The 12,971-nt window shown below is 34.5% G+C and overlaps 1 protein-coding gene across 1 annotated transcript; it reads right to left on the minus strand.

The window, feature by feature from the left end:
* Positions 1 to 891: 891 nt before the first annotated feature.
* LOC136069658 (uncharacterized) lies at positions 892 to 1,743 on the minus strand. Its single transcript, XM_065778417.1, has one exon. The coding sequence runs from the start codon at positions 1,741 to 1,743 to the stop codon at positions 892 to 894; it is 852 nt and encodes a 283-aa protein (XP_065634489.1).
* Positions 1,744 to 12,971: the final 11,228 nt, after the last annotated feature.

The raw sequence follows: 12,971 nt of genomic DNA on the forward strand, positions 1-12,971 counted from the left end.
TTGAAACATTGAAGGGAACATGATGCAAAATTTCTCTAAAATGGATTGAGTGTCTGATTTGTGCTTGAGCAAATAAACCCAAGTACATCTTGAGCAATCATCCACAATGGTTAAAAAAAATCTACAACCATTAATAGTTGAAACATTGAAGGGACCCCACGAATCACAATGAATCAATTCAAAACATTCATTTGATACATATATACTAGAATTGAAAGGTAACCTTTTTTGTTTAGCTAATGGGCAGATATCACAATGAAAATCTTTATTATCATGAAAAAGAGGTACATTGTTATCTCTCATCAAAGCCAATTTGGCATTTGACAAATGTCCCAACCTAGAATGCCAAATTTCTGGCTTGACAACATTATTTACAATTGTATTTACAGATCCAGCTGCAGAAAAACAACTTGAGGGAATTGATATACTCTTTTCTAGCAGATAAAGCCCTTTGAACTCCTTACCCAAACCAATTGTGCTCCAATGAGCAAGGTCTTGAATAAAGCACATAGTTTCAAAGAAAATCAAACAATAAACACTAGCTTTAGCCAATTGACTAATTGAGAGAAGATTGAAACTAAAGGAGGGAACACATAAAACATTTGTAAAAGTTAATTTTTTTGATAATGTGACAGTTCCTATATGAGTAACAAGAGCAGTTTCACCATTAGGAAGATTTACAAAAGTGTTTAAGGCAGCAACAATAGTAGTAAAACATGATACAGAATGTACCATGTGATCCGTTGCTCTTGTATCAATTACCCAATCAGAAGTGCTAAAGGCTTTTCTATCAACAATTTTGGCTGAAAAGATTGAATGATCAAGATTAGGAGTAAAAGGCATATAAGAATGTATACCTGACATGAGATCAGCATTGAAATGTGAATTAGCTTATGCAGAAGTCCCTACCATATCAGAAGTCATATTAGACATCCCTTCCACACCAGCAAAAGTACAATAAGAGCTTACACTTGCAACATGTGATACATCTCCAAGAGTAGCTCCTGAATAAATATTTCCTGAATTGAGATAGGCTAGAAGTTGCTCACACTGTGCCTTAGAAATTGGACATTGAGTGGTTGCAACCATAGGTTTGTCTGCTCCATTGACTGAACTACATGAAACTTGGTTGGCACCAGACTTCCCTTTTGGCTTGTAACCAGGAGGGTACCCATGCAACTTATAACATTTATCAATTGTATGCCCTTGCATGTTGCAATGAGTGCAAAAAGGCCTCTTCTTCTTACCATTTCCTTTGTTCCAATTAGAGTTACAATTGCCTTTGGAATTGGTGTACATAGTCATAGTATCTGATTGAGAAGATGCAGCAACTCCATGACCAATATGCTTGTGAGATTCTTCTTGAAGCACCAAGGAGTAAACTCTGCTCATTGAAGGAAATGGTTCTAACATGAGAATTTGACTTCTCAAAGTCCCATAATTCTCATTCAAGCCCATCAAGAACCTCATAACATAGGCCTTTTCATGTGAAGCACTCAAGATTTTCATTGCTCCATAAGAACATTCGGGAAGAGGGTCAAAATTCAACAACTGATCCCACAATTGTTTGAACTTTGTGTAATACTCAGTGACTGACATGTGATTCTGAGAAATGTGAGAGATTTCCCTTTGTAAGTCGTAAACCTTAGGACCATTGCCTTGTGAAAACACATGCTGTAACTCAAGCCACATCTCTCCTGCTGTTTCACAGTATATGATGCTGATAGAGACATCAACATGCATGGAGTTGATCAACTATGAAAGGACCATGGTGTTGCAGCTTTCCCAATCCTCATACAGAGGTGAATCAACATCTGGCTTTTGAATCTTGCCATTAATAAAACCAATTTTATTCTTGACAGTAAGAGCAAGAACCATAGCTCTGGACCAGGATTGATAATTTCGCATTCCAAGCAGTTGTTGAGTAACAAGTGTCTTTCATGGATTCTCATTAGAACTGAGAAAATATAGATTAGGCGCATTAGATTCACCATTGGAATTTGCATTTGCATGTGTGGATTGTGTGTTGTGAGAATTTAAGGAAACATCAGTTTCTGAGGAAGCCATTGAAGGACCTCGAAGCTGAGAGAAGAAACTGGAAGAAGGACAAGATTCTAGAAGAGAAAATATTTGTGCTCTGATACCATGTAAAACAAAACACTTTCTCTAAATAGAATCTAAAATTGATTGAAGAAATAACTATACAATGGACGCTAATGTATTTATATACAATCGTGCACAAGAAGAAACAATAACCAACTCCCTAACAAACTCCCCTGAAATCAAGGAAACAAGTAAAACAACCTATCTATGACACGTGTAATTCATCCCACTTGGGTACATTTCCTGTATTGAATGTATAATCTGATCATGATGTGGAATTAACTCTATTAAATCCTCTAAGTCTTCATTCCTTAGGATTGGGTCTCTGTTCTTCCTTTGACCCTCTGATGCATTTTGCCCTGTATCCAACTGCAGTGTTTCACGCTTTTGTGGTGTAGCACAAGATGCACCTTGATGCCTCAATACATGATCAGATGCTCCAACTTGCTGCTTCCCTTGCAATTGTATGCTATCATCTTGCTTGGAAGCTTGTTGCTGTATAAGACATGCATTGGACTCAGCATTGCTTTTAACAGAGTGAAACGAGGTTTGTAATATATGTGAAGGAAGGGAAGTATGTGGAGAATGTAGTAATGGACAAGAGCAAGTGGAATGTGATGATGTATGGGGATGGTAAGGACAAGACCATTGTCTCTGGTGGCTTGAACTTCGTGGATGGTTCTCCAACCTTATATGGTAGACTATAATTAACTGTAAATTAATTATTTTCATCGTAAAGCCATCGCTTTTTCTATTACTTCCACGACTATGACTAATTGCAATAAATTACGGGGAGGAAGAATTTTTGTACAATTGATGATAATTGATGTTGTCCCCTGAGCTGAGCAAGAGTAGCCTGGCACTATGACTATAAGTCTATAAATATCACCACTCACACTTAGCTGACAACACTCACATATCTGCTAGTCTTTTTTCTGTAACCCCTTGTTGATTTACCCACCAACAAATTAAAATGACCCACCTAAAGGAATTCTTGGCCACAAAATTTGAATCCACTACCGAATACATTTCCATCACCAAGAAAAAGAAGAAGCTGTTCTTGGCTCTTTTTGCCACTCTGTTGGTTGTTGCTGCAATTATTGGCATTGTTGTCGGAGTTACCAAGTCCCACAACAACAGCTCCCATAATGAGATCTCAGCTGCTGCCCATGCCATACTCAAAAACTCATGTAGTAGCATATTGTACCCCGATGTTTGTTACTCAGCTATTGCCACCATTCCTAGAGCCACCGCTCAATTGGCCAGCAAAAAGGATGTCATAGAAAAGTCCCAGAAACTCACAACCCAAGCTATCGAACAAAACTTCAAAGCCATTAAGAAGCTCAAAAAAACAAAGCATCTCACCAAGCGTGAAAAGGTTGCTCTCAATGATTGCCTTGAGACCATTGATGAAACCTTAGATGAGCTTCACGATGCTATGAAAGATCTCCACTTGTACCCAACAAAGAAATCTTTGTCCTAACATGCTGATGACCTCAAAACCTTAATAAGCTCAGCAATTATTGTCATGTCCCAAACCTAATCTTTGTCCCCACATGCTGATACCCGGATTTGTGACCATGACCGGCATGTAAATATCAAGCCTAAACTTGATATTAACAAGAACTAACTTAACTTTTACAAAAACTTTTACAAAAGCTTCCCTCTTTTCCTTTTTTCTTTTTTGTTTTGTTTTTGTTTTAAATAATATAACTTTCCACTTGATATTCAAAGTATTTACATTGTACTTCAAAGGATAACACAATCCACAAGTTATTCAATTTCTAAATTTCACATAATACATCTATTAATACTTTAAGGTACACACTTTCATTAGATCCTAATGTATACAATATTACAAAACTAAACATCAAATTGTTAATTTGGGATCTATACTTTTAAAACTAAAACCAGCTCCTTCCAAAAGCTTCCTCTGCTGCATACTAAAACCTGTTGACTGAAAGAGTAGAAGGGGTGAGCTACACAGCTCAGTAAGGGTAAGATACATAAGAATTTAATAAGAATGCATATAAATCATATCATTTCATTTTATAAATATTCAGATCAGAGAACATCTTTTCATGCATAGTATTTACTATTCATAATGATAACTTATACGCTCTTTGTAGGAAAATAATTGTTCTCCCTTTTCTTTTCAGAATAATATTACAAATACCCTTCGGATAGAATTTCTTTTATTTCTTACAAAGTCACCAAATATAATATTGATTATTTAAATCACATACATACATACATACATACAAATATATATATATATTCTCATTACAAAATAATAATTTTAACATAAATCAGATAATTGGTAACTTTATCTTAAATAGAAACATCTTGAGAAATAAGAAAACTTTTCTTTATAATCTTCTTCTTGTAAAATATTATAACTTTCATTGTCATAAAACTTAACGTTTTATAAAGAACAGATATCTGATAACTTTTTAACATAAACTTGTAATTTCATCAGAAACTTTATCTTTATAGAACACTAAAACATTTTCATCAGATTCTTTATCTTTAAAGCACAACAGAACTTCAGAAACTTTTATATTTAAAAAACAACTTTTCTTTTCATCAGAACTTCTTCTTTTCATGAGAGCTTTTAACTTTTCATAATGCATTTAAACAAAAATCATTCTTTCATGATCAATAAAATAATATAGTTGTTCATAATACATTGGTTAATCCATATCTGATAAGTCTATACTTATGAGCGTAGACGCATTGCCATCCTCAATACATACTTTAATCGAGCGTGGACGAACCGCCATCCTTACTACATACTTTAATCGAGCGTGGACAAATCGCCATCCTCAATACATACTTTAATTGAGTTCAGATTACCAGAGGACATAACCCAAAAGCATTTCTTACTTATATATCATACTAAAATTCATAGTTTGTATAACATTTCATAATAATAGTATTTTCATTCTTTTCTTTAAACATCATGTTCATGGAATTAGTAATAGTATCAATATGCTTAAATCATATACATAAGGTTTCGAAAGCTCACGAACATATCTTTGTCTAAAACATGATTATATGTCATACCTTTAATAAAAAAACCTTTTAATGCATAATACACTTTAAAATAACCTCATGACTTACCAAATACTCATATAACTTATATGTTACCTGAAAGCAAGAACCGAGAGCCTAAAGTTGAAAGAGCTTAGACTTGAGTACTAGTAACACCCAAATCAAATATCAAAGCTTATTACTATCAAATATATCTTATCATAAACTTACACATTTATCTCAAAACTTGTATCTTAGAACCATGGAAATTCTAATCCCACCTCAACGAGATTCCCACAAACATATTATGCACACATCAACAAATGGTGCACCAAACTAAAGAAAAGTCATCATTCTCATATTTATATCATATCTCTAGAGAACAGAAGAGCCAATTTCATTTCAAGATGTGCTTGAGATTAAGGCAATAATGCATGTATAAACATAAAATCCTTTAAGCATGGTTATGTAACCATATACACTCGCATAGCAACATACAACACATTGAACAAGATAGCAACATGAAAAAGCAATAGAATGGTTTAGAGCCCCTCCTTTGAGTACTAAACCTTGAATCAAGTTATACAAAATTTATCTATAATCTAGACATACCAAAAGATAAGCATAATAAATTATAGCTCAAAACATTGAACCTAACTTTAGAATTAAATCCTCAAATTTAGAGTTATCATTTACTATTTACTGCTCATTTCAGCAGCATATGCCTCATTTGTAAAATACAAATGGGCTATCTAAACACATCCAATCTTAATTAAATTTTACAAAGCTACTCCTCTGGATGTCTAGTAAATTCCTTATCATTTTCAGATCCAAAAAATAAAACCATGATTTACTAAAAATCATACAAGACAACTTGCTCAAATCTGTCCTGGCAGAATTTTATGCAAATTAGAAATTAAACCCTTATTTTTATATTGATCCAAAAGCTGTGTGATCACTTCCATAACGACCATATGTGTCTTAGCATTCATAAGAACTACTCCTTGCATTCTAATTCACTGTATACAATTTAATACATAATTTATCATGCATAAACACAGAATCTATCACAGTGGCAGCTTTGCAACATTTTCTTGTGAAATCATAAAATGATTGTAAATAGTCTTATTATTATATAGGGATTTTTATACACTCATTAGACATGTTAGAAAACACTAACATACAGTCCTTTAATCATTTATAGCAAAATTAAATACAACCAAAATCCCAGCAATAACATCAAAAGTAATCATCCTAACTTTTTCTTACTTCCTTAATCATATACAATCATTAATTAGTAAAAACTCTAATCTACCTTCAACAAGACACCAACATAGTTTCAAAATTTCTCAAAACAACATATATATATAGACTTACAAATTCATGATTTCTTAATTTTACAAACCATAAATTTTAGCTTCTAACAATCATATTAGAGAACATAGAAGTGAAACTAAAGCAAACCATACCACCATTAAAATACCCATAACAGAAAATAAACATATATACTTACCCACAATTGAGCTAAAACTTTAGTAAGAGTTTGATTCCTTCTTAGAGAAAGATATATGGTTTCGGTGAGAGAGGGAGGCCTGTTGATGAGAGCTTTTCTTTCTTTTGGTGTTGGACCCGTAGGTATAAAAGGAAGAGTGTTCTTTATTGTACTAGTTGCTTTGAAAGAGTAGAAAGAAGAAATGAGATGGAGCCTTATCTTTCTTTTGATGTGTGAACCTGGGGGTTTGTGAGAGGGAGAGATAAGGTGGAGCTTGTTCATTGCATGGCCAGCCAAGTCTTGGTCTTTGAGGTGTGTGTGGGTGGCTTTTTTCTTAGCACACAGGCCCAAGGATCCTAGGCAAAATACATATTGTTTGGTGGACTGGGCTTGGTTCACCATAGCAAAATAGGCTATTACGAACCAAGTGGTGCACAGAGCAAAGATGCTACAACACGTATACACTAGCAAGCAAGAATATATGTATTGAACAACAAGAAAAATAGCAAAAGGAAAACAATGTAATAAAGAAAAGCACACAATGACTATTGGCGATCCTCAAATCAATATGAAATATTTGATAATTTTCTTAATTATGGATTACAATGTGCTCACTAAGACGTGTTACAAGGTCCAAATAAGCTCAAAAATCACAAACTTAGATGGCTATTCAAGCCTCCAAGACTTGCAAAGTTTGAATCTCTTTGAATCTTAATATGTTCTATAGTGGCCGTGTTGGGATATTGGGGAGTATTTCTCTTTCTTTTTACTACTTTTTCCTAAGTTTTGACAAAGTTTTCTCAATGAATCTGTTATGATTCACTACTGCCAAATTGCCCCTTCAATGCTGGCTGCCTTCCCCTTTTATAGTGTCATGGTAGGATTCTAGGGTACCACTAATTTCTCTCTTTTGCTCCTCTAGGTATCAAAGCTCATGTTTTGCCAATTGCTCAGAGGGATAATTTTCTCCTTTTGGTGCTGTCTCCCTGAATGTCCTGCGTTGACTTTCTATTCCAAGGTGCCTTTAGGTAGCTGACCTCAACTTTTTTGGCTCCTCACTTTTTCAGCTTTTTGCTGTTCCTTTTCTTGTCATTTTTCCCAACTAGTTGGAATCCTTTCCTATTGGGTTGAAGGTTTCTCCAGCCAATTCCCCTTATAGTTCTTCCTTATGGATTCCCTGTAATACCACCCCACTTGTTCACGAATGGCTACTTCACGCCTTTTGATTCCTTACTGTATCACTGGGTGCTTGAGAATGACATATCTGTCCTTCGTTCCTTGTACTTTTTTGGTACTTCCCTTGAGTTGTCTCAATCCTACCTCAGCTATGCTGTGTGTCCAAAGATCCCAAGCCTTTGGTAGCTTCTGGGGATCCCAGCCCAGCCTTTTCAGCTGTACTCCCTTCGATCCCTTGATCTTGGTAGGCTAAGCCTTTCCTTTCGTGGGCTTCAAATATTTTGGGCTTACCATCCTTTTTCTTTGTGGTGAATTCATCCCTTTTATGATTACTTGTCATGGGGTTAGCCCATTGTGTTATTTCTTTGGGCCTTGGTTTCATTATTTTTTAAACCTTAACAAGGTTCAAGGGGATAACATGTGTCAACATGCATGATGCTTTGGCCTTACATGTGTTGAATTTCAATTGGTTGCATGTGTGGGTAGAATTACAACTATAACATCTCATGCATCATAGTTAACTAAAACACCACCATCTATGTATCTAATAACTTAAACCATTAAACAATTGAAATTTGTCTTCCTAATTAGCTCTGTAGCGTTGTTGAAAAACAGAGCTCTAGGGAAACGACGCTAGGTTCATTTGCGCCTCCGCCAACACTACTCTCCGGCGTTACCTCCAATTCAGTAACCACATGGAGTGTGAGTTCACGGGGATACCAGAAAAGTCCTACGAAGAAGAAGCTGAGCTGCTATCAGAGTGCTAAGGAGCACAAAGAAAGTTAAGGGCAGCATTGACAAGCCACCAGGATCATCCTATGGGAATGGGTCTGACAAGGATAAATAAGTTGAAGATATGCCTGGGGCCTATGCCCAAGCTTTTAATCTCCATGAAGAGGTGTCTGATCTAGACTTATCTGAGGTGGAGGTAAAGGAGATATTTGATGGTATTGCGACTGTCAAGCCCTCTAGCTTTTCTAAATGCTTAATCAGGGGAAGATGGGCACATGCCATTATCATCAAACCTTTTGGTCGAAGTGTGGGGTTTCATTTCTTGCATTCTAGAATTATGGCCCGCTGGTAGCCTGCTGGGAGGCTGGAATGCATTGACTTAGAGATGGGCTTTTATCTAATCTGTTTTGGTCTTATGGAGGATCAAGATAAGGTGATGAAGGAAGGGCCTTGGTTTATTAGGGACTAATTCCTCTCCATCCGGCCATGGACTCCAAATTTCATTCCCACTGAGGCTACCTGCAAGTCTGTGGCTGTTTGGGCCCATCTTCCACAACTTCCCATTGAATATTATGAGCCAAGTGTGTTAAGGGAGATTGGGCAAGCTGTTAGCCCAGTGCTAAGAATTGATGCACAAACAGCCACGGAATCACGTGGTCGCTATGCAAGGATATGTGTTCAAGTGAATCTTGACAACCCACTCATTCGAACTATTTTAATAGAAAGGTTGGAATAGGCTATGGTTTATGAAGGTATTAGTACCCTGTGTTTCTCTTGTGGCAGAGTTGGTCGTAAAAGTGAGGCATGTCCTTACACCATTCAAGCTCCAACCACTGAAAGTCAAATGGAAGATGAAGATGGTCAATCTCCCATCCAGGAGGGTGGGTCTCCTTATCTTATGCCACGAGAAGGGAGGAAAGGATCAAGCTGACCACCATTGAGAAGATCAAGGACTTTAAATAAAAGGAGCATGTCTCTAACAAAATTCCATTCCAATCTATCATAGGCTTTCTCAAGGTCTATCTTGATAGCCATATACTCCTCTAGAGGTGGGTAGGATTTTGCTATATTGGAAACTCCGCCTATGGAGATTATCCAGCTTTTGTTTAGAGACTCTTCGGGGTCTATTTGTAGTAGACTTTGTTCTAACCTAGTTGCTCTTATTGCTGGGTAGTTGTTGTTTATAAAATTCCCCGTTAACCAAAAAAGAAAAAAGAAAAAAAAAACTTAAACCACTTAGCCATTCAATTATTTATAATCTTTACAATTCTTATTCAAAGGTATCATAAAATAATATGCTTATTAAATACTCTTCTATTAATTATAGAAAGAAGATGGCTTAAAATAATAATTAACCATTCAAACACATAGTTAAACTATAAAGTTGGGTCAGTGTGTTACAATTACCAACCAAGAAACTTGCCTAGACGGCTTCTCTCATGATGATGCTGATAAACACGTCCGCCAGGCCTTGCTAGCTGGGCAGGTATCTATAAATTTACTAATTCTGTCTAAAGTTTTTAACTTTTTTAATATGAGATCAAATGTAAATAATATTCAAACTCAAAATTATTTCTTGATGTCATATTTTTTTTTATATAGAAAATTTAAAAACTATGTGTAGTAATGCGTTGGCCATGATAAAAAAACATGACTGATACTGATATGGGCCTTCAGAGAATGAAAATGCAAAATTGGAAACTGAAGGAGGAGGATGATAGTGTGGATGAAAGGATTAAAGGTCCATTTGGATACGATTGAAAACTGAAAACACTGTAACAATATAAATTTTAAATGAGTGAATAGTACCGTGAGACTCATTTTTAATAAAAAAAATTGTTGAAAGTTGAAGTTTGTTGGTTTCGTGAACAGTACATGGGACCTACCAGTGTGCACTGTGCATTAAAGAAAAGTCAACAATCATGGCTAAAAAAAAGGAAAAACGTGAAAATGCAAACGTGGGAAAAGTAAAACGCACTTCCCAAACGCATACTAAGGATCCGTTTGAATACAGCTTATTTGTTGAAAATTAAAAACAATAAAGAAAAATAATAAAAAAGTTATCGTTCATTGGCCGGTATTGTTCATTTGCCTAATTGCACTGTTCATGTCATATGAATAGTGCGTCAAGCGTTGGTTAAAAAATAAAGGCTGAAAACGCAAAACACTAAATGCATTTCAACTATCCAAACTGCACCTAAGTGGCCAAAGTGGTTGTCAGCTGGGGATAGGAGGCTTTTACAGCCATCTTCTTTGACACCGAATGTGGTGGTTGCTGCTGATGGCAGTGTGGATGAAAGTATAGACCCAATTATTATTTGTGTAAAAATGTACCGGCATGGAGGTGTACTGAGAGGCGCTTGGGACTATCCAAATCTAGCTCTGTTGGATTTGGTGGCTCTGATTTGACAAAGTTCTATTTATACTTGTCATTTCTCATTATGGGTCAGTTAGTCAGCCAGTTTTTTACTTTTAAAAGTTGAACTCTTTGGTTTGGTTCATTTTCTTCTGTTTTAGTTAAGTGTTGTAACTTCTAGTTAGTATGGAGCTTAGATAACTTTGCTAGTATGGTGTAAGCAAGGAAAGGAAGGGGGTGGAACTTGGAACCTAGACCTAAAGACCATGAAAGGACAGGTGACGAGATCCACCCTCTCCAGATGGATGGTTGTGATCATCTAGTGAATTGTTTGTATATACTATGTTTGTTTGAAGACCCTCGAGAGATGTTGTAGTTCTTCATGAATGCTTTGGATAAAAGGGATTTCCAAGCAAAAGGTTAAAAAAAAAAAGAAAAAAAAGAAAACCAAAACAAGGTACTCGACTTTTTTAAGCTTGAGTACCTTAAAAAAGTACTAGATTTTCACAATATCGAGTATTGCATTACTTTTTTAATTGATCAAATTTCAGGTCAACAGTGCCATGTTGGCGACTCGCTTAGGAACTCTAGTTCACTGAACTCGAGTACCAAAAAAATGCCACATTTCTACATATTTTCAAAACAGTGCTAGTTTAACACAAATTTTACCAAAACGTGTTATTTGGCTATTTTTGCCCTTTAATAGCAGTATTTTACTATTTCACATGGTACTGGGTTCAATAGGATAGTAAAAATACTTTTTTTTTTTTTTTTGAGAATGAGATAATAAAAGTACTTGATTAGGGAACATTAAAATCATGTGAGGGAGTTTAAAAAAAAAAAAAATCATGTGAGGTATACCTTTTTTTTATTATTTTATAATCTTAATATAAGACTGATAGTTTGGTATTATAAGCTCTTATTCAGCAACTTGCAACTTTACAAGTGGCCACGACTCATGAGGATGTCAAAGGATATTAAAAATTAAGAGTTATTATATAATTTGGAAAATATTAGATTTATAAATTATTTTACAATCAATTGTGAGTAATTATTATTAGTAAGTAAAAAAGTGATGTAAATAATGAACTTAGATGATAAACATAAAAGTTACATACAACAATAATAACATTACTTTTATAAAGGCCCTTTTGGATATAGACCACTATAAGTTTCTTTAAGAGACCTTCTCCCCTCTTTCCTTGTGTGTTAAAAATATTTATTATTCTCCAAAAAAAAAAAATTACTCTTATAATTTATAATTAGCTTTATCTATCTATATATATATATATATATATAACCGAAACTTTTGAAGCTCTCACATTTTTACACATCAACATTATTTAAAACTAGCCTCATCGCATGCGCTTCACGCGTGCGATGAGGCTCTTTTTTTTTTTTTTTTGGGTTTAGCGCCATAATTTTTCATTTATCCTAACTTGAGGTTTACACCCCGAGTTTTTTTCTTTGTTTGTTTTTTATTTTTATTTTTTTTCATTGAAAAATGTAGTAATCCCAAATTATAATGGATGAAAATTATTAACTTTTTTCCCAAAAAATAGAAGAACCTTTGAGCACGCGCGTGAGCGCATGCTTAGAGGCTAGTTATTAAATTATTATTTTAGGTAGAAGTTTTGAGAATATATTTAAATTTAGATTATGAATTGTTAGATCAATATGACTGAAATATAATTTTGAAAATGTCTAAGTTTTGAGAATATATTTAAACTCAAGTCTACCATCTAAAATATAAAATATGCTTAAATAATAGTATTACTAAGTTAAAATTGTTAGTCCATATCTATTCCTTTTTATTATTAGTACTTATCTTTAAGCATGTCTAGTTACTCTTTAATAGTTTTTATTTATTTTTGTTATGGTAAAAGGCTGCCATTTTTTTGTGTTAGTATTTTTTTTGTCCATATCTATTCCTTTTTATTATTAGAACTTATCTTTAATCCTAACATTTACAAAAAAAAGGGTACAAAATTTGAATAGTTTTTATTTATTTTTGTTACAATAAAATTTGTAGTTTCTGTTACAAAAGAAATTTTTTTTACAACAATTTCTTAGATAACA

This window comes from Quercus suber, unplaced genomic scaffold, assembly GCF_002906115.3.
Source record: "Quercus suber isolate HL8 unplaced genomic scaffold, Cork oak 2.0 scaffold_182, whole genome shotgun sequence".
In the NCBI taxonomy this organism is placed as follows: Eukaryota; Viridiplantae; Streptophyta; class Magnoliopsida; order Fagales; family Fagaceae; genus Quercus; species Quercus suber.